The sequence below is a fragment of the Phacochoerus africanus genome, chromosome X (assembly GCF_016906955.1).
Source record: "Phacochoerus africanus isolate WHEZ1 chromosome X, ROS_Pafr_v1, whole genome shotgun sequence".
NCBI lineage: Eukaryota > Metazoa > Chordata > Mammalia > Artiodactyla > Suidae > Phacochoerus > Phacochoerus africanus.
This window is the reverse complement of record NC_062560.1, coordinates 91,383,763-91,406,623: the sequence shown is the minus strand read 5'-3', so window position 1 is coordinate 91,406,623 and position 22,861 is coordinate 91,383,763. Positions and strand designations below refer to the sequence as shown.

The 22,861-nt window shown below is 36.8% G+C and overlaps 1 protein-coding gene across 1 annotated transcript in view; it reads right to left on the bottom strand.

Annotated features, from left to right (window-relative positions):
- Positions 1 to 277: 277 nt before the first annotated feature.
- The window catches only part of TBC1D8B (TBC1 domain family member 8B), a 73,015-nt gene continuing 50,431 nt past the window's right edge, over positions 278 to 22,861 (bottom strand). Inside the window, exons 11-21 of the mRNA XM_047765202.1 lie at positions 19,379 to 19,496; positions 17,889 to 18,174; positions 16,751 to 16,880; positions 16,127 to 16,225; positions 11,719 to 11,787; positions 11,335 to 11,575; positions 10,499 to 10,564; positions 8,741 to 8,824; positions 7,204 to 7,260; positions 5,162 to 5,259; positions 278 to 3,312 (exon numbers count right to left, since the gene is read on the bottom strand). Coding sequence (XP_047621158.1) covers positions 2,917 to 3,312; positions 5,162 to 5,259; positions 7,204 to 7,260; positions 8,741 to 8,824; positions 10,499 to 10,564; positions 11,335 to 11,575; positions 11,719 to 11,787; positions 16,127 to 16,225; positions 16,751 to 16,880; positions 17,889 to 18,174; positions 19,379 to 19,496 — 1,644 coding nt within the window. The 3' untranslated portion in view covers positions 278 to 2,916. The remainder of the gene's footprint in view (positions 3,313 to 5,161; positions 5,260 to 7,203; positions 7,261 to 8,740; positions 8,825 to 10,498; positions 10,565 to 11,334; positions 11,576 to 11,718; positions 11,788 to 16,126; positions 16,226 to 16,750; positions 16,881 to 17,888; positions 18,175 to 19,378; positions 19,497 to 22,861) is intronic.

Genomic DNA, 22,861 nt, shown 5'->3' with positions numbered 1-22,861 from the left:
CAGGAGCAATTTCCTAATCACAGAAAAATGAGCAACTCCCTTGGTGGCCTGGTTCTGTGGTGTAGCTTTGGAAGTTGTTCTTGAAAGCTCAATTTTGAGTCATTCCTCTTGGTAATTCTGTAAGCCACTTAATGTCTGGTAATAAATCTTTTCCTGCCTAAACTAATTATAGAGTGACTTCTGTTCTCTGCAACTGAACCTTAACTAGTATAGGAGGGAAGTCCTCAAGTGATAACCAAGTTAAGTACAAACAAAAAGACATCATAAGAAATAATGGTAAGATCTTTAAGTAAGCCATTTTTTCATGTTTATTATAACAGATTCATAACATTTATGTTTAGAAAGACCAGGAAAGCCACCTTATAACATTTAATTTAATGTAAAAGGTATAATGCACTGGTTCAGGGTGACACAATTACATAAGATTTTAAGTATTAAGAACAACTCATTTGCTTAACAAGGTAGCAACTACAAAACTATGTGTTCAGCTTATTTCTCCTGCAGATTCAGAAAATAAATGTCTGTCTTTTTAACTTATAATCTTTCTGCAACTCAAAAATCTCTTTAAAGTATTCAATCTTAATCTAGGCTAAAATACAATACTAGGTAATCTTCAATATTCTGATTTCAGAAATCATATCAAATATTAATAACATATGCTCTTAAAAAGTATCTTTTTTTGTAAATACAACTGACAAAATTTTGAACAAAGTATTGGCAATAGTGCCTTTGCACATAAGCATAGAGCCTTGTGGTTATAGAGCTATTGTAGTGTAGTTTAACAATCACTGTATAATAGTTGTGATAGTTCTCATATAAACTATTAACTAACCTCTAAAATTTGGACATGTTTTAGTCAAGCCACTTCTGAGAAAAGGGACAATGCTTATTTATTGTCTCTTTAAGTGGCAATTTCCTTGAAAAGATAAGACTGGCAAAATCATTTTAAGAACACAACTAGAAGTGTTTGACCAAGTCCAATTTACAACATTTTCAAAGGGTCAACTTGGAAATTCTTGGAACTCTCTGAAAATAACATATTACATGGTGATGAAGCCTCTGTGTTAGGTCTGTTTCATAGTGGATTCCTGACAAAGGCTGACTATACCAATTCTTTCCAGAAAGGGAGATTTCTTGGGTTGCTCTAAAGGATGTCTGCCCTTTCATTGTTTCAAATCTGAAAAGTCAAAAAGGCTTAAATCAAAGTCTTTTGTGAAGAAAGACACTCCAATGGATGATGTCTCCCCACAATGTCTAAATTAACTGATTAATAAACTCTCTTCTCAGAAAACAGCACAGAAGATTGGACGGGTGTGATTTTTTTTTCTTTAAAGTGCCAACAAAGCCCATTATCTCTAAATGAACTTGTATTGTAATGACTGAAATATAAGCAGCATAAAGTATATTGAGATTACACATCTCAATCAGATAGATTACAGCCTCTGAGCTGGATGCCAGGAATTCTATACATTATCTTAACAATCATCATGCACAAGTACGGGCATACCTCAGATATTGCAGGTTCGGTTCCAGGTTACTGCAGTAAAAGTGAATATTGCAATAAAGTAGGTCACATGAATTTCTTGGTTTCCCAGGACATATAAAAGTTATGTTTACACTACAGTATAGTCTATTAAATGTGCAATAGCATTATGTCTAAAAAACAACGTACATACCTTAAACTATTTTATTGCTAAAAAATGCTAACCATCATCTGAGCCTTGGGTGAGTCATAATAGCAATGCCAAAGATCACTGATCACAGATCACCAGGACAGACATAATAATAATGAACAAGTTTCAGATGTTGCAAGAAACATTGGACACACGGAGGCAAAGTGAGCAACTGCTGTTGGAAAAATTGGCGCCGCTAGACTTGCTCAACGCAGGGTTGCCACAAACCTTCAATCTGCAATAAAACTATAGTATCTGTGAAGCGCGCAATAAAGCGAAGCTCACTAAAATGAGGTATGCCTGTACGCTTTGTGAACTTGCCAGACTAATACAATAATTCAGTCTATCTGATGTAACTTAAAATACAACCGGTGAAAATCCAAAATCTAAAACTAGAACCAAAGCAGTCACAAGCTACTCTGAGACAAATGCCACGAAGGGCAGCACTCAGAACTTCAAGTAATATCGCAGCCTAATGAGAGACCTTCGCACAGGAAACTGTACTGTTTGTTAAGCCTTCTGAATTGGCTGGCTTGAACCAGCTCAAATCCAAATCCAATATTGTTTTTCTTTATATCAGCCCAGAGTTTTGAGTTATTTTTATCAGTAACAGAGCTAGAAGTGTGTCAGCAGCTTCTGAACTGCTCAGGTGGGGAGAATGTAGAAATTACTAAAAAAAAATATTATTAGAAGACCGAGTGAGATGTACTCTGAAAACTTAATATTATTTCAGTTAGGTAACTTGAAAATGAATTTCCCATTGGGTAATCGTGTGGATAATTAAGGCTACAGATCTAAGAGCCTGGTTTTCTAAAGCATTCTAATAGGACTTAGGCAATTTGGAAAGTAGGATTTATCACTATGACATGTCGGCATCACTAATACTCAAACGTAACACCACATTTTCAAAAATCCTCAGTAATTCACACGTAAATAGCAAAACAAACTAGGAATTTCCTTACTAAAAGTGATATGGTGGTGCCCTCTGGTGGTAACATTTAGCATACTCCCCCTGATAGTGCGTGTCTTAGGAAATACAAAAAGTTTATTTGAATCAGAGAATATCAAAATATCAAGATATGACCACAAAGGAATAAGTCATTGTGCTTCCAAATGTCTTCTTTTTAACCTTCAAATATATTAGTAACAAGATAAATCCCCGATTCCTACTCCCAGGAATCAAGCTGACAACTACAAGGATCTTGGTAAACTTGTCTATAGTAGGCAATTCCTGTTAAGAGACTTACTTCTTGGTTCTAGAACTTAACTGAGAGGTTTTTGCATTTTCTAATTTGGCTTTTACATCTATAGGTTTCTCAAAAAACTTCACCAATGCTGGCTCATTCAACAAAGATGCGAGAATCTGTTCAAAGGCAAATGACCACTGAGGCTCTTCCCGAGGGGAGGAAGGATCTTTCTCCAAGTGGCTCTTGGTTTGCCCCTCAATAGGTCCTCCAGAAGCACACACTGCACCAGACAGTCCTTTGGCTGATGACGTAGGGCTATGGAGTTTCCTTCCAACTTCTTCCATCCTGAGCAAAAGGCTGGTTACAACGGCAATGGCTTGATATAATGACTCTTCTTCAGGGTCCCCATGAAATAAGTTATATAGCGTCTTTGAAAACTGAATAAATTGTGACTAGAAGACACAAGTTAGAAACATCGCATTTTATATTAGACTTAGCACATATAAAGAGAACTTGAAAGTGGGTTCTATTTAGAATTGGTACCATGTAACTTTCACTATAGAAGTTATAAGAACTGATGATTAATCCTCAAATAAGTCTTGGTTCTAGAAAGATGAGTATGAACCATGAAAGAAATTCTGCTTAAGTCTTATCATTTCTTGCCTAATAAAAGTAAATTATGTACATATATTATATATACACAATAATTCCTGGACAGTATCCGCTGGCATTCCTTCAATGTTAGGTGGTACTTTTGATTAGGCAAAGTCCCTAATTTCCCTATATGTAAATCATTCATTCATTAACCAATCTTCTTTTTTTTTTTTTTGGCTGTAGTAACAAGGCCAAATCCTTCACCTGCTGTGCCACAAGGGAACTCCTCATTAATGAGTCTTAATGAACAGATTAAGAATGAGTTCCCCTTGCTCTCCTCAAGAAGTAGAGTAGAGTGGGCAGCTAAACTAAGATGATTTAAAAAGACCAAAAAAAAAAAAAAAAAAGGGAGGTCCCGTCATGGCACAGTGGAAACAAATCTGACTAGGAACCATGAGGTTGCAGGTTTGATCCCTGGCTTCGATCAGTGGGTTATGGAGGCAGCATTGCTGTGAGCTGTGGTGTAGGTGGAAGACATGGCTCGGATCCCTGTGTTGCTGTGGCTGCAGTACAGGCCAGCGGCTGCAGCTCCAATTAGACCCCTAGCCTGGGAACCTCCATATGCCGTGGGTGCGGCCCTAAGAAGACAAAAAAAAAGATGATTTAAATTTAAGGAAGAATGTTTTGGGGCCTATTTAGTAGCACAAGGTAGCTCAAAGGAGCCCATTTGGAAATGTTTCTCTTTTAAAGCTTCTTTTTAAAGGCTCAAGGAGCGAAATAAACTGGGATTGTTTGCTAGCTGCCCCTAAATAATCCATAGATATTCCTAGAAGATATCTGTCAATTAAAAAAAAAAACTATTCTAACACAAAAGTCCTGTAGATCAATGTCCTACAGACAAGTTTATCTATAAATAAAAAGCAAGTAAAAAAGATATACTTCATAAAAATATATACCAAGATTTTAAGCTTTTATTTAAAGTCTGTAGTACCGTTTATTTAAACTTTTGAATAAATATATCATGTTGATTAATTTTTAAAAGTACTTATTCAAATACCAAATTACCTAGTCCACTGAGAAAAACTAAGTTATTTCATATTTTTCATTTTGGCAAACTTCCGGCAATCATCAGTATCTATACCAAAAGAGTTTCATTAGAAAATATAAGAATATATAATGACTGAATAGTGTACAAGAAAGAGATGGATTTAGAATGGTGCCAATAGTAGTCATTAGTACTGTCTGAGCAGGTTCAAATACAAGACGACTAGAAACCAGGGTGTTGTAACCTATTTTAGTTATTTCTTATTTCTACTACCTAGCATTGGGCATGTCATCTTACTAGGCTCTAAAAAATGTTTACTAAATAAATGAACATTTCTAATAGAGCTGCAACTAGAAAACACTGAAATATATGTTACACATACACACATCATTTCTATATGGTACAAATGTTGCCATAGCAGAGGACTGGACTCTACTGAAACTCTAGATACATTTAAGGGTTTAAAGTAGAAAATCATTTAAAATTTACTCCCAGTCTTCTATGCTCATCTGAAATGTACAAAGATGATACATAGATAATTTATGTTTGTAATACCATGTTAGCTATTTTAGATTTGGATACAACCACACTCATTTAAAACACACACACACACACATACACACACAAAAGAAAACCAGAATTTTTCTTTGAAAATACCACACCTGATTCATTTTTGGTAAATCCTTAATGTTTTCTTCTTTTTTTAAAAGCTCATCTTGCCATTGACTTAGATACGCTTGAATATCAACTTTTCCTTTTCCTGAATAAGGGGAATAAAACCATTTCATAATGATCAGCCCACATCCCAAAAAAGAGCAACTATGACGGAAAGATATTTCATTGAGATAGAAGATTCCAGAAATGGATCTGACTATACCTTTTATTTCACTCTCTGGTTTTCAAAAATACATTCTCTATTTCCATTAAACTAAAACCTTTACTTTGGAAAGGCTGGAGACTAGGGAAGATGTGAGTAGAGAGGGAGAAGGATGCATTTTAGATTCACCCGTACACTCCAGCTTGATGATGTAAATTTCATGGAGATATTCTCCTGCATGCCACTAAGTTTAAAATAGCTTCTATCTGATGTTCTTAATATGCAGATACCAAAGTGGTCTTTGGTGGCTCTTTTTCAAAAATTCAAAACAGGAGTTACCTGGTGGCCCAGTGGTTAAGGATCTGGTGTTGTCACTGCTGTGGCGCAGGTTTGATATCAGACCCAGGAATTTCTGCATGCCATGGGCATGGCCAAAAAAACAAAAAGGGAGTTCCCGCTGTGGTGCAATGAGATCTGCACTAGGACACAGGTTCGATCCCCAGCCTGGCACAGTGAGTTAAGGGATCCAGTGTTGCCTCGGCTGTGGCTTAGCTCACAACTGTGGCTCAGATCTGATCCTTGGCCCAGGAAATCCCCATGGATGCAGGGTGGCCAAAGAAAGAAAATAAAAAAAAAAAACCCAGAAATTCAAAACAGTATGTATTCACTCATTCCTTTGAAGAATTTAACCATGATGATATTAACATGACTTTATCATGATTACTTAGACCTCTTGGAAAACAAGGATATACTGAACAGCCTGGTGAGGTTGTCATATTTAAGCAGATCTTCAGCACTTGTTTTTTAACTAAATGTTACTCAAAAACATAAAGAATGATGAATGTTATATTGGAGAACAATATAACAATAACAATGTTATATTGGAGAACAATATAACAACCTCTATCAAAATGTTAAATGTGCACGTTCTTTGTGACCCAAATTTCTCATTCTTCTAGGAATTTATCCTATACTAAAAAATACATGTAAAAGTATCCTAAAATGTAACTATAAAAAAATCTTTGTTGGAGCATAGTTTACAATATAATTAATTGGGCACAACCTAAATGTTCAGCAATTTCAAGCCAGTTTCTGAAATAAATGGCAGAATACTCTGTACCCATTAAAAAGAATAAGATAAATCCAAATGTACTGACATGAAAAGATGTCCGTGATACACCACAAAATCAAAAAAGCAATTTGCAGGACAGTATTTATGAAATAATCCTTTTTTAAAAAAGAGCGATGTCTATTTATTGTAGTTTATATATAGACACAGGCCTGGAAAGAATATAAACCAAAGTGTTTTCACATTTACCTCAGGGTAATGTGAAAACAGGTTGGTTAAAGTGTATGATGATTTCTGTACCATTTAAATTTCTTTCAGAAGGATTATATATTACTTATGTAATTAAAATAGATATTTTCAAAATAATAACATTAAATCAATGTGGGAGCTCCCGTCATGGCTCAGCAGAAACGAATCTGACTGGCATCCGTAAGGACGCAGGTTTGATCCCTGGCCTCTCTCAGTGGGTTAAGGATCCGGTGTTGCCATGAGCTGTGATGTAGGCCAGTGGCTATACCTCCTATTCGACCCCTAGCCTAGGAATCTCCATATGCCATGGGTGCGGCCCTAAGAAGCAAAATAAATAAATACAGAAATACAGAAATAAATAAATAAATGTCATTTACTATTGTCTATAACTTCCGAGACTTAAGTATTAAGAGAAGAAAGAATAAATTATTAAATTAAAACAAAGGAAACTGAAAAAGCTCTCAGGACAAATCAATAGATTTAAAAGAAACGCCTGTTTCCCTTTTGTGTAGTTAACCCTATTCACAAAAACAACAACTTATACTAAATGAGACTCCTAGGTCATATACCTTTTTCAGGGCTGTGTTTCACTGACTCTGCTTCCTTCTCCTCTGGAGGCTTGGAAACTAGAGGAAAAGAAGATAAGTGCATTTTGTAAAATATTTAATAAATACCTTTTGAAAGTAAAATAATGTTTTATGTAAAGACTTAAGAATACTGGGGAAAAATCCATATAAAAATGCTAGAAGTATACCATATATTAAATATTTATTTTGGGGTGGTATGTGATATTTCCTTCCTTGTGATTTTCTTCAAATTGTATTATTTCAGAGTTCCTGTCGTGGCTCAGTGGTTAACGAACCCGACTAGCATCCATGAGGACACAGGTTCGATCCCTGGCCTTACTCAGTGGGTTAAGGATCTGGCGTTGCCGTGACCTGTGGTGTAGGTTGCAGACACGGCTCGGCTCCTGCAGTGCTGTGGCTGTGGCGTAGGCCGGCGGCTACAGCTCCAATTCGACCCCTAGCCTGGGAACCTCCATATGCCACGGGTGCAGCCCTAAAAGACAAAAAAAAAAAATATATTGTATTATTTGTATTATTGGGGGAAAAAAAACATACTGGAAGTCAAAGGACTGAGCTACTAGTCCTGATTGTGATAAAACCTCACTGAAAAATCTTTCACAAGTCACTTCTCCTTTCTAGGCCTCAGTGACCTAAATGTAATTAAGGAACTTGAGGAATTCCCATTGTGGCTCAGTGGTTAAACGAACCCGACTAGGATCCAGGAGGATGCGGGTTCGATCCCTGGCCTCGCTCAGTGGGTTAAGGATCCTGAGTTGCTGTGAGCTGTGGTGTAGGTCACAGACGTGGGTCAGATCTGGCATTGCTGTGGCATAGGCTGGCAGCTGTAGCTCTGAATGGACCCCTAGTCTGGGAACCTCCATAAGCCATAGGTGCAGCCCTAAAAAGCAAAAAAAAAAAAAAAAAAAAAAATTAAGGGACTTGACTGGATGATTTGTATTTGTAAGGTTTCTTCAAACTTAATGTTTAAATGCTAACATAGAGTAACCATAAACATACATTAATAAGGACTTATCCTTCTATGAGACATTCATATTTATGAAAAAGAAGTAAAACACAAAAATGAGCTCATAATACTTTCAAACTGTGTCTTGGAGACAGACTCATCCCTGTCTCCTACACCTACAGAGATTTATAATAAGTAGTCACTGTCTGAATAATAGCTATGACCTTCGATCATCAAAAATACCATTGTCTTCAGTGCATTTTAACAAGGCATGAAAAATGGTCTGATACATTTTAGAAATTTCTGATACAGAAGTAGAAATAAAATGCGTTTTTTTTTCTAATTCTCCAGTAAACAAGAAATTCCATAAATCAAACCCCCAAATGTAATCTAGTTAATCAGGCAAATATTTATGGAATACTTACCATGCATTTAGGGCTGTGTGAAGTGTTATTGTAGCACCAAAAAAGTATAATTGACCCAAATTTAACTAGTGGTAACTGGGTAAAGAATATTTAAGCCAGGAAGATCTCTTGAGTATCTAATCATCGAAACAGATTTTAAACAGATATTTACCATGGAGCTGACTGAAATAAAGTAATTCTTCCTTGGAAAGTTCATCTCCCCTTGAAGGGTCCTTAGCATTCACCTCAGTATAAGCTGAAAACAGATAACCCAAATCATATTTATAACAATGAGGGACAGAAATGGGTCCTATAAATGGTCCAATTAAATCTGGGGGCAGAGAATTAAACAAAGGGTTCCTGTAAAAGAAAGACATACATGAAGAAATGTGGAAGTGGTACTACTGTATAGTATTTGATCATTTTCAGTTCTGTTATTTCTGCAAACTACATGCTTTCTAATAAGTTTTCTGAGAGCCATTATAAGTTGAAATTTAAAAATCTGGCACGTGGGAATCTCTGAAAATATAACCTCAGCTGTTTAAAAACGTCTTTAAGGAGTTCCCATCGTGGTGCAGTGGTTAATGAATCCGATGAGGAACCATGAGGTTGCGGGTTCAATCCCTGGCCTTGCTCAGTGGGTTAAGGATCTGGCATTGCCACGAGCTATGGTGTAGGTTACAGACACGGCTCAGATCTGGCGTTGCTGTGGTTCTGGCGTAGGCCGGTGACTATAGCTCCGATTTGACTCCTAGCCTGGGAACCTCCATATGCCATGGGAGCGGCCCTAGAAAAGGCAAAAAGACAAAAAAAAAAAAAAGTCTTTAATAATAAGGAAATCATTGAGAGCTCTAACAGATATACAGTGCTTTTTTTTTTGATATTTCTACTGAAAGTATATTCATTCTATGGCAATCTTAGACATTCTGAGGACAACGTAACTTGACAATGTAAAGTTCTTCATAATTAAATTATTATTTGGTTTGTCTGTTGTTTTTAATGTTGTATTTGTGATTTGAGTTTGTGAGGGGTTAAAGATGGCTTTTAGATTTTTGGTCTGCCTGGTAAAGAATGGTTCCCAGCTAACCTGGGAAGACTCTAAGAGACCTCAGGTACAGTTTTAGACAAATTACGATGTACGTTTTTTGGAGGGAGGCAGTGAATCACCCTATCTAAGGAACATTTGCGATGTTCCTTTAAAGCCTAAAACTGTTTTCCCAAAATATGAATCAGGCCATTAAAGGCAGTATGGTAAAATACAAAGAAACCTGAATTTTGGATTCAAACTTCAGTTTGAATGCCAGCTATGCAATTTATTAGCCATGTGATCTTCAGCAAATTTAATCTTTCTCTTAGTTTACTTATTGTCAAAATTGGAAAGATAATACTACCTTTCCGAGATACCATGAGAATTAAATAAAACAATGCATATTAAGTAAATAAATGCCTTGACAGAACAAGTGTTCAATAAATGGTAGCTTTCATTTTGCTTCCTTTTCTAAATGTTTAACATCCCTGCTTCCTGTCTCATTGTTCTGAATAATTTATGGTATTTCACAAGTTTGGCAGTTTGTCTAAAGTTAAATTCTATGCTCTAACGACAACAGCAGCAATAATAAAAAAAATTCAATATTATACCAATATTCAAATGATAAATAGTTCTTATACACAAACTACTTATCATGAAATTGACCACTAACGGGAAGGAAACTTGTGAACCCATCTGTTATACAGAATCTCTTCCATAGATTTCAGCGTAACTATACATTAGCAAAAATACTGGCAATATGATCCACTGGCCACACTGAAACAATGACTTTATGTCATGTGGAAAGTTATGTTATTTGTTAAAATGGAATGGCATGTGTAATATATAGTTGTTCAAATGGAGTCAACTTCCATACATCACTAACAACTGTTAAACTCTTACCTGGAGGAATATGCAGCTTAAAAAGCAGCTTAAGCTTCTCGGTGAAACTTCCATTGTACATTATGTCTGTTCAATAAAATTAAATTGCAAATAATCACATCTGAAGAACATTGAAGCAATTCCAGCAACACAGATTATAAAGATCCAGCTATTAGCCAGGAATTAGGGTTCAGAAACCTTCTGTTACTTAAACTAACAGTTAAACCACCACCCAGTCAGCCAGATTCTTTCCTTGAAGTATATACGCAAAAGATCCTTTATCAGAGGAATAAATAAAATGCTCTCCTGTTGAATTCTCTTCCTCCAATCCCAATCTAAAATTAATGTTTTTCTTTTGAATCAGGCTTTATGCTTCATTTGAGGAGAGAACTCTTCTTCAAGGGGGAGCCCCTGGTAGGAAAGCATGAATAGGGTGTCTGGAAAAGCAAAGGAACGATATAACTGATGGACTATCTACAGGCACAAAATGTTCCCTGAATATTTCGCTACCATTTTTCTAGGCTATGTGGTTGGATTTTTACTGAGGGAGACTGTCCTCTGAAGTATTCATGTGCCCAAGTGTGGGAAAAATCAGGACATTATCTTCCTTCATGTTAACCATTAAATCATCTGCATCTAACAGCTTGGTTTTCTGGAAGGGTTGAAGCAAAATTAGACAAATATACTTAGCTTTAGTGACAAACACACAAAATTGTCCAGTTTTCGCTAAAGCTGGAGACAATGTAAATAAGGCTGATAAAATCTGACGAAAGTGGCAATAATAGGCAATACTTAGTATTTCTAAGGGTACCTTTATTTTTTGTTTTTAAGAAGAAAATTATTGGACATCATCCTACCAATTACAGAAGAGAATTCTTTGAAGTTTATAAGGCAGTCGGAGTTTTCATCCAAAAATCTAAATGTCCATAAAGCTAGTGAGTCTCTGTTTGCAGAATGAGCCCAGGGACTCAACAAGTGATACAACACTCTGAACTGCTGGCAGTCAATCTGATACTGTTCCAAATATGGCAGACTGGGATCATGGTGCTTCAACACTGGAGAACTCAAACACCAATAATAAGAAAAAAACAACTCTTTCTATTTAAAAAAAAAAGAAAAAAAGGAAAGTCATTAGGTCAGAAAAAGTAACTTTGTATGATTTTTTTTTCTTTTATAGTTGAGTGGCTGTGGTAAAATTATGCTAAGAATATTATTTTTCATTTAAAGAAGGAAAATAGTACCTTAAAGATGACATAAAGTTCATCCAATTCATGAAGGCTCAACTTCACATCTTGTGATACAACACGCAACTTTAAAAAGATTAGAAGCAATGTAGAATTAACACTTCAGTTTAGAAATTCTCTTTGAATATAATTAAAAAATCTCTCTCTGCCAGAATAAAATATTTTTCTTTTAACTTTTTAAAGGGCCAACAAAAGTAAATGTACCTATTTTGCCCTTTAAAAAGGTTGTATATAGACTATAGTTCAATTTTACTGATTATGTAATTTGACCTTCATCGCTTCATACCTAGAAATTACTCCCAAAGGACAGCCACTTAATGTCTAGAAATATAAGCAACAGTATTCTATGTCTTTTGTCAGCTATTCCTGTCTTGCTACATGAGCAATTTGTCAAGTAATCATGTGAGATTGTCAGTAAACACTTGAAAGGAATTGGGAGATATACATTCCCTCTCTGTGTCAAGAAATGTAATCCTAGAAACAATTATCTTAGAAAATATGTAATTTCATTCGACTCCATGAAGAATAAGCACTATGGGAGTTCCCACTATGGCTCAGTGGGTTAAGGACATGAACTTGTTTCTGAGGATGCAGGGTTGATCTCTGGCCTCACTCAGTGGTTTAAGGATCTGGTGTTGCTGCAAGCTGCAGTGTATGTAGGTTGCAGATGTGGCTTGGATCCAGTGTTGCTGTGGCTGTGGCAGAGGCCTTAGCTACAGCTCCGATTCGACCCCTAGCCCAGGAACTTCCATTTGCCATGGGTGTAGCCATTAAAAAAAAAAAAAAGCACTGATGGTAAAATGGTTTTACTATTTAAGAAATTTTAAAGCATGGGTAAAGACAAAGGCTAGAATTAATGAAACGGGTAATAAAAAATAGACTTGATAAATAAAAGAGTTGGTTAATTGAAAAAGTAAGTAAAATAAATATCTGGCAAGTATGATAAAAGAAATAAGAAATCACAAATAAATATCATTGAGAAGGAAAAGAATACTATAAACATATCTATAGAGCTCATTAAGTGTCCAGGACATAAAAAAGTAGCATTATCTGTTGAATGAATTTCATAAGCTTTATGAAAATATATCTGTAAGTCTAGATGAAATGGCTAATTCTCTAGGAAAATATAAATGCCAAAATTAACTCAGGAAGAGCAAGTTCTGAATAGGCTAAACTGGTAAGCAAAGATCTGCCTCCCACCAAAGGCAGCAGATCCAGATGGTTTTACAGGCTCATCTCAAACTGTCAGATAATGGATAATTCTTATGTGATTTAAACCATCTAAAAGCATAGGAAAATATGGTTTGCTCCAAAATCCATTCTATGACATGAGCGCAATTTTTTTTTTTTTGTCTTTTGTCTTTTAGGGCCGCACTCACGGCATATGGAGGTTCCCAGGCTAGGGGTCTAATCGGAGCTGTAGCCACTGGCCTACACCACAGCCACAGCCACGCCAGATCCGAGCCGCATCTATGACCCACATCACAGCTCACAGCAATGCCAGATCCTTAAGCTGCTGAGCGAGGCCAGGGATTGAACCCGCAACCTGATGGTTCCTAGTTGGATTTGTTTCCACTGTACCATGCTGGGAACTCCTGTGAGCACAATTCAAATACGAAAAATAAAGTTAGCACACACACACGGTAAGCCAACATCACTGTAACATAGATATAAAGAACCTAGCTACACTATTTAGGAACATTATCAAAGCAGAATATTAAAAGAATAATACAACATGAACAAACAGAATTCATTTCAAGAATTCAATGGAAGTCTATTTTTTTTTTTTTTTTGTCTTTTTAGGGCCACACCTGTGGCATAAGGTTTCCCAGGCTAGGGGTCGAATCGGAGATGTAGCTGCTGGCCGACGCCACAGCCACAGCAACATGGGATCCGAGCCACATCTGCAACCTATACCACCGTTCATGGCAATGTCAGATCCTTAACCCACTGAGAGAGGCCAGGGATCAAACCCGTGTCCTCATGGATTCTACTCAGATTTGTTTCTGCTGAGCCACTACAGGAACTCCTAATATTACGAATTCTTTTTTTTTTTTTTTTGGTCTTTTTGCCATTTCTTGGACCGCTCCTGTGGCATACGGAGGTTCCCAGGCTAGGGGTCAAATCAGAGCTGTAGCTGCCGGCCTACACCAGAGCCACAGCAACGTGGGATCAGAGCCACATCTGTGGCCTACACCACAGCTCATGGCAACGCCGGATCCTTAACCCACTGAGCAAGGCCAGGGATGGAACCTGCAACCTCATGGTTCCTAGTTGGATTCGTTCACCACTGCGCCACGATGGGAACTCCATAATATTGATGTTTCAAAAATGTCCCAAACCTCTTAACCTAGAAACTTAGTGAAACTCCTTAATTTGATAAGAGGCATCCTTCAAAAATCAAGAGCAGGAAGTTCCCACTGTGGCTCAGTGGTAATGAGCCTGACTAGTGATGTGGGTTCAATCCCTAGCCTCACTCAACGGGTAAGGATCTGCCGGCATTGCCGTGAGCTGTGGCGTAGGTCACAGACGCAGCTCTGATCCCAACCCCTAGCCCGAGAACTTCCATATGCAGCAGATGTGATCCTAAAAAGCAAAAATAAATAAATAAATAAATAAAAATCAAGAGCAATCATCATACCTAACAATAAAATACTAGAGGAATTCCTATTAAATCCCAGAATAAGACAAGGAAGCTTACTTCACTGCTATTATGTAATACCTCTATGAAAATTCTACCCACTATAACCCCCCCCCCAAAGAGGTATACATCCTAGGAAGGGTCAAAACTCTAAGACTAGAAATGATAAGCTTGTCTATTCAGAAAATTGGAGAAATTCAACCAAAAAAAAATTAGAATTAATGAGTCAGTAACATAGCCACTGAAAAAAGCAACGTGTGCAAATCAATAGCTTTTACATATACTGCAATAAATTAGAAAATGTAAAGAAAAAAAAACCTCATTCATATTAGCAATAAAGCCATAAAATACACAGGAGTAGATAAAACACAATAAGAAATATATAAAACCTCTATGATAAACAATAAATGCTTACTAAAGGACACTTAAAAAGACACTTAAAAAGACACGTGAAAGTCCAGATTTCAAAATGGACTATAAAGCCACAATACTTAAAATAGTTTGGTGGTGTTGCAGAAAAAAGACTCCAGAAATAAACCCATGTATGGAGTTCCTATTGTGGGTCAGTGGTTAATGAACCCAACTAGTATCCATGAGGACGCGGGTTTGATCCCTGGCCTTGCTCAGTGGGTTAAGGATCCTTGTTACACTATGAGCTGTGGTGTAGGTTGCAGACACAGCTTGGATCTCACGTTGCTGTGACTGTGGTGTAGGCCAGCATCTATAGCTCCGATTCGACCCCCTAGCCTGGGAACCTCCATATGCTGCAGGTGCAGCCCTAAAGAGACAAAAGACCAAAAATAATAATAATAAATAAATAAAAATAAAATTAAAATTAAAAAGCTATATTGCTCCCTCACCCCCCATTGTATATACGTATGTCTATAGATATTTAGAAAAAAGGTCTAGAAGGATATATGGCAAATCATTTTAATATTGGTTACTCCTGGGGTAGGAAACTTACTTTTTTACATTTCTATAATTTTTAAGTTATTCAAAGTAATCATGTATTGCTTTGGTATGTTTTTTTAAAGTTAATATAGAAAAACTAAAACAAGGGGGCTCTATGCTAACTATGTCATGGTAACATCATTGAATTATTTGTGATCTAAACCTGTAATCTTCAGAAATGTTAATTTTCCCAGATTTGTATCTCTGTGGACTTGACCTTTAAGCATTAGGTTTACAAAAACAATACATTCTCATGATAAAAGCTCAGACAGTACAGAAGGATTTATACAGCAAAATAAAGCCCTCCCTCTTCCAACCAGCAATCTATTAATGAGTAGATTAATTGATTAATCTATTAATCTATTAAAGAGGCAAGCAATATTAACAGCTTCTTATGTAGTCATCCAAATATTAGTAAGAAGTACTTAAAACATACCATTTCATAACTTTTTCACTTTATCTTAGGTATCCAAGGATAATAATACATATTAGCAGCATAAACTACTATGTGGGTCAGCTGTTCTTATTGATGAAGCGTATCACAAATATGTTATGCTTAAATGCCTACATCATAGCATTCAATACTAAAGGTCAAATAGCACAGAACATGTTGGAGAAACCAATATAATTCAACCAGAAGAAAATAACTTCTTTCCCCTCAAAAAATTTACAGCAAGCTAAGCTATGGCAAGAATCTAGCTCAAATGTCTATAGTTATTTTATTTTCTTCGCATGGAATGATCATTTTTAAAAGGAAGCTGAGAGAAAAAAATGTGACTCCAATTGGTTTTCTCCTATTGGGTGGATACTCACCACATTCTGCTTTGTCGTTTCCTCTAGGGTCTGTATCACATATAACCTATTTCGACAGCGCATGCTATGTATATCCTCATAGCGAATACTGCCATATTTCTGCAAGAAATATGATTTCAGTAGATACTCATTCATAATAAATATCCACTTCTCTTACAATTGAATTTCAGCAGATTCAATTCTCAGAGGCCCTGGTTCTATTTCTAGCTATTTTCCTAACCTGTGCAGTGATTATACAAATTTTCACCTCCCACGTTTCAGTTGTTCTGTATATTCACAGGAGAGGATTCCATCTACTATGAGTCTAGACTAAGTACAAGGACATCGGTAAAATTCTTAGTCTCTACATCGAGCATATTTTTCACCTTTTTATACAGTGATAGATATTTGAAAGTGGATATTATTTGTGAATAGTTTCATTTAATGAAAAGCAAACTGAAGCAGAGGAGGCTCTATAACTTAGGAATGGTTCACAGAACTCATTTTTAAAGTGAAGTTGGGTTTTAAATTACTGTATCTTTATTTATATTATCTTACTCTTAATGTACCACTAGAGCTAAAACTATAGTAGCTATCGTTTAAATGTGCTATGTAATTATATATTATGGCATAAGAAAAACTTACCTCATTTGACTCTCTAATCAAATCTGTAATATCCACTCGACTATGGCTGCTTTTATCATCACTTACATTTGAACCCTGCTGCACACTTGAAGGCAATGGGCTATCCTTATTAGTGACATTGTCAAAGAACCTATCCAAAAGGGATAGTAATAACAAGAATTAGTAGAAGTAAAATGCCAAGAAAGTGACAGCTAATTTCTCCCCAGTTAGTCAGAGGTTAATTTCAACCAAGAGGACAAGGGACAGTCTTAGAAGGAAGTAGAAGTTGAAGAGGGTTGGGAATTAGGAGGACAGAGAAGCAGGAAATGGGATGGTATGAAATGATGTCAGAGGCAGGGAAGGAGAGCACAGAGAAGCATACAGGCTCAGAGAGGACTCAGCAAATAGCCCAGTGGGGATGGAATTAGGGTACGTAGAGGTACCTAAGGAGAAATAATTTGAGAAAGATACAGGGAGGCCTTAACACGGAGAGTTCTAAATGCCAGAGTGAGGTGTTTATACTTTATTCTGTATATAAATGGCATTTGATGCACCATCACAACAGTTCCCAAATATTTATATATACATTCATTTAATATATACATACATAGTATATATATACACACAACACATGTGTTACAATACAAAATAGAATTCACAGAAAAGGCACTAGGCAAATAAAGCTCGGCCTATCTGATTGAAACCACTTAGAAACCAGAAAAATTTCCTTCACTGGATATTTAATATTATATAATGTTATATAGTATATAATATAATAATTATAACATGAATATAATATATACTGTATAATAATATGAATGATAATATTATATTGCTACCTTTCCCCCTTCAAATTACCTGTACATGCTTTAATTTATAGCACGAACTGGGACTCTGAAAGTCCCAGCACACTGAATCAACAGTATTACTGTAAATGTGTATATAACCTAGTGGTTTACATCAAAGTGACTTACTTTTGTTATATTCTGGAAGCAGAAGAGTAGACTCTAGGCCTGGCTTTTCATTCAACTAGCTTGTGAGCTTGGGCAAATTATTTAACGTTTCTAGGGCTTGGTTTCCTCATCAATAAAATAAGGGGCTTGAACAACATAACCTCTAAGGTGCTTGCCAGATTTAAATGTTGTGGGTCTCACAGTACCTGTTTAAAGCTGTGACAGCTTCAGCATCATCTTTACAGGCCAGCAGTTTGTCTAAATTATAGTCAAGTATTGCCAATCCCAGTTGTAAAATGGCCTTTATTCCATCATAGAAGAAACAGTCTACTACGTTCACTGCACTCTCAATAGGTAGCACACTAATGAAAAGTGTGAGGAACCATGAGAGAGAAACTGAGGAAAAGAATGTCATATCAGTCATGTGTTCAGTCAGCTGGGGAAGGTGATCTCTGATAAGCTCTTCAAAGACCGCCTGATCCACCAAGGCACCTGAAGAACATAAAAAGAAACTTAAAAATAAACACCTTTCAAGAGGACTTGTTTCTGATACCTTCCCACTTCTATTAGTATGCCGATATATTTTATTTCTCTTAAATTATAAACATCTTCTGCGCCTTCTCTATATTTCACACATCTCTTTATCTGCTAACGGTATCATGCATCAAGAAGCACCTGAGAAACTCAATTCATATTCATTTGGACAATTATTTATGGAATCTTTACTATGTGCAGACACTTGTAATAGGTGATATAAGAGATATACCGATTAATTAAATGGCTCATCTTCAAAGAGCTTAACATCTAATAGAACTTAAGATAAATACACAAATAACTATAACACAAGACAATACAATCGATGACCTGGTCATGATACCAAAGGTTTATGATGGTAACAAAGGAGAGACCCTCTATGGTTTTAAGAGAGGGGATCACAGATCTATAAATATTTGATGACTGAAGAAAATATTATATAATTAACAAACTAAGAACTTGATCCTTTGAAAGCCTGTATATATCTATACAGTTCATAAAAATGTGGAGATTTTAAGCTGATTAAAATCTCTCTAATCAAGAAACTATTACAAATTTTCCAGTAGCTCCAGATGCTTAAGATCACCACTGTTTTAGCAATACAGAGATAGTAAACTTAAATTTTCTTTTTTTTTTTTTTTGGTCTTTTTGCTATTTCTTTGGGCCACTCCCGAGGCATATGGAGGTTCCCAGGCTAGGGGTCCAATCGGAGCTGTAGCCACCGGCCTACACCAGAGCCACAGCAATGCGGGATCCGAGCCGCGTCTGCAACCTACACCACAGCTCACGGCAACGCTGGATCGTTAACCCACTGAGCAAGGGCAGGGACCGAACCCGCAACCTCATGGTTCCTAGTCGGATTCGTGAACCACTGCGCCACGACAGGAACTCCAAATTTTCTGTTTTATAAAGAAACAGACCTGGTACTTTATCTTTAAAAAACATATTAAACAATCTTTCCAACTGTATATTCAGTGCAAAAAGCTCTTCTCTTGAGCATGTCAGTGAATGTGACATTTTCATATTGCTTACATTTTTTGTATTTCAAAACTTAATTGATCAGTTCTTCCATATGCTAGGTAATTGGATAGACAAGGGGCCTATAAACTGTTTAGAAAAGAAATATGTGTTTGTGTATGTATATGTGTGTGGTTTTTTTTACCAATGATTCGACGATTAAAATAATCAGGTAACATTCGTTCACATACAGCAACCAGAAGCCAAAAAGCTTCTTCCTCTTTTGCATACAGAAGCAACACTGAAGTCAAAATGTTCATCGCCTAAAATTAAAAAATAAACATTGCTTGGCCAATAATTACATTTCTTCTTCAAACACAGTAGTTTTCAGCAATAACAACCATGAGAGTAATCATAATGGAAACATAAGAACTCTGAGCCAGTCCAAAGCAAAACAAAGTGAAGTCAGGATAACATTTGCTAATCAGTTATTTCACATGGTAAATTTCATTTTCACAAGGAAAATGAAGAGGTAACATCATGAACATAGAACACAAGTAAAACCTCTCTGATTTAGACTACTTTCAATGAGTAAAAAATATTAATTATTGCAAATCTTAAAAAAACACCTACTTTCAAGGACATACTCAAATTGTAGAAATAAACTTCATCTGTATTTTCAACTCCCTCTCTTAGATGTCCATCTTCCTCAATTGTGTCAGAAATCAAACATCTTCTTTCCTCTATTAAATAGGATTCCCATCTTTGCTCCCTTAATTTTGATCATGCTAGAAGCCCTTTATTTACCACAACTGATCTGTCTTCATATCCTAGTATCTTCTTATAAAATGTCTTTTAGATTTGATTTATCCTCTCCATTCCCACAACCACCCTAGTGTCCACCTTCTTCTAATCTATCTTCCATACAAATGTCAGATCATTACTTTTATATTACATTTGGCCATGGCCCTTATTATAAAGGTAATAAACCTTTAAGGGATAGGGTCTGGAAAGAATGGAAAGGCATGAAGAAAACAAAATCTCCTATATCCTACCTACCCAGAGATCACCACTGTTAACAAGTTGATGTGTACTTTTTGTGTTTTTATTTTTTCTTTTACACCTTCTAAAATGTATACCAAACTATAAAGTTTGATTTTTTTCACTTAACATTATATTATACATTTTAAACACCATTAAATAATTCTAAAACCATATTTTAATGACTGTAAAATAATCGAGTAAGTTGCATACATTATAAATTATTTAACCATGCTACTATTATTGAACATTTAGGTTGATTTCAACTTTTCACTACTATATATAATTCTGCAAGGAATATCTCTGTATATAAATCTTTACTATTTTCTTAAAAAAGATCCATAGAAATGAAGTTATTTGGTCAAAGAACATTTAAAAAATTTTTTTTTTTGGCTGTGCCCATGGCATGAAGAAGTTCCCAGGCCAGGGATAGAACTTATGCCATAGCAGTGACAATGACAGATCCTTTAACCACTATGCCACCACGGAACTCCAAAGAATATTATTTTTATTTATTTATTTTTATTTTTTATTTTTTTGCTTTTTAGGGCCACACCCACTGCATATGGAAGTTCCCAGGCTAGAAGCTGAATCAGAGCTGCATCTGCCCACCTATGCCACAGCCACAGCAACACGGGATCCGAGCCACATCTGTGACCTACAACACAGCTCACAGCAGTGCTGAATCCCTGACTCACTGAGTGAGGCCAGGGATCGAACATGCATCCTCATAGATACTCATTGAGTTCATTTCCACTGCACCATGAAGGGAACTCCCTAAAGAATATTATTATTATTACTATTATTATTATTATTATTATTATCTTTTTTGCCATTTCTTGGGCCGCTCCCACGGCATATGGAGGTTCCCAGGCTAGGGGTTGAATCGGAGCTGTAGCCGCTGGTCTACGCCAGAGCCACAGCAACGCGGGATCCGAGCCGTGTCTGCAACCTACACCACAGCTCAGGGCAACGCCGGATCGTTAACCCACTGAGCAAGGCCAGGGATCGAACCCGCAACCTCATTGTTCCTAGTTGGATTCGCTAACCACTGAGCCATGATGGGAACTCCAAGAATATTATTTTTAAATGACTCGATATTACTGCCAAATTGTATTCTGGAAAGGCTCTACCAATTTATATTTCCAACTTAAAGTGTTTGAATGCTTACTTCACTGCTCTTTTGCCAATACTAAGAATTATAATAATTTTAATTGTCTTTGCTGATTTGATAATGAAAGTGGCATCTCATGGTTTGAATTTGGATTTGAGGTTGAACTTTCTTTTTTAGACTTTATTATCAATCTGTATTTTTTGTTCTATGACAAATCTTTTCATGTCCACTGCTCATTTTTATAATTTAGTACTTTTCTTATAGATTTATATATTAAGTATGTCAGTTCTTTGTCACTTCTGGCACAATATGCGACCTCAAGTTCAATTTTTACTCCACCACTTTCCTGTTCAAGAATCCATTATGAGGAGTTCCCGTCGTGGCACAGGGGAAATGAATTCGACTAGGAACCATGAGGTTTCAGGTTCGATCCCTGGCCTTGCTCAGTGGGTTAAGGATCCAGCGTTGCCAGGAGCAGCTCGGATCTGGCATTGCTGTGGCTCTGCCGAGGCCAGCGGCTACAGCTCCGATTAGATCCCTAGCCTGGGAACCTCCATATGCTGCAGGTGTGGCCCTAAAAAAGACCAAAAAAAAAAAAAAAGAAAGAAAAAAGAATCCATTATGGGAAATTCTTGTTGTGGCACAGTGGGTTAAGATCTGCCTGCAGCAGCTTGGGTCACTGGAGGTGTGGGTTTAATCCCCTGCTCGGCGCTGGGTTAAAGGATCCAGAATTGCTGCAGCTGTGGCATTCGGTCACAGCTATGGCTCAGATTCAATCCCTGGCCTGGGAACTTTCATATACCACAGGTGTGGTCATAAAAAATGAAAGAAAAAATTTTTTACTTTCAAAAAGAAGCCATAATCAGAGCAGCATCAGTGAAGATGGCAGAATAAGGCTCTCTGAAAATGCTCTCTCTATAATAACAACAAGAGTACGAGCAAAAATTATCAAAAATAGGAGTTCCTGTCGTGGCGCAGTGGTTAACGAATCCGACTAGGAACCATGAGGTTGCGGGTTCGGTCCCTGCCCTTGCTCAGTGGGTTAACGATCCGGCGTTGCCGTGAGCTGTGGTGTAGGTTGCAGACGCGGCTCGGATCCTGCGTTGCTGTGGCTCTGGCGTAGGCTGGCGGCCACAGCTCCGATTGGACCCCTAGCCTGGGAACCTCCATATGCCTCGGGAGTGGCCCAAGAAATGGCAAAAAGACCAAAAAAAAAAAATTATCAAAAATAATTTTTCAGAACTCTGAAAATCCACCACAAGCTTATAGCAATTCAGGAAGCATTTATTTAACAAAATGGCTGAATCTCAGTAAGAAGAGTAAGCTCTGTGGTATTTTAAATTGCTCAAGTCCCAGCCCTCTTCAGTTTCACAGAAGCCTGAAAAACCAACACTCAGCAATCATGGTGAAAAGCAGCACCTAGCAGCCACAGGAAGGAACAGAATGGGGCTGGAGTGCCTTCAAAGTCTCATTCCCAGAGAACTGTCATTATTGGACATGTCTGGTGGTTCTCTGTAAGACCACACTCACAAG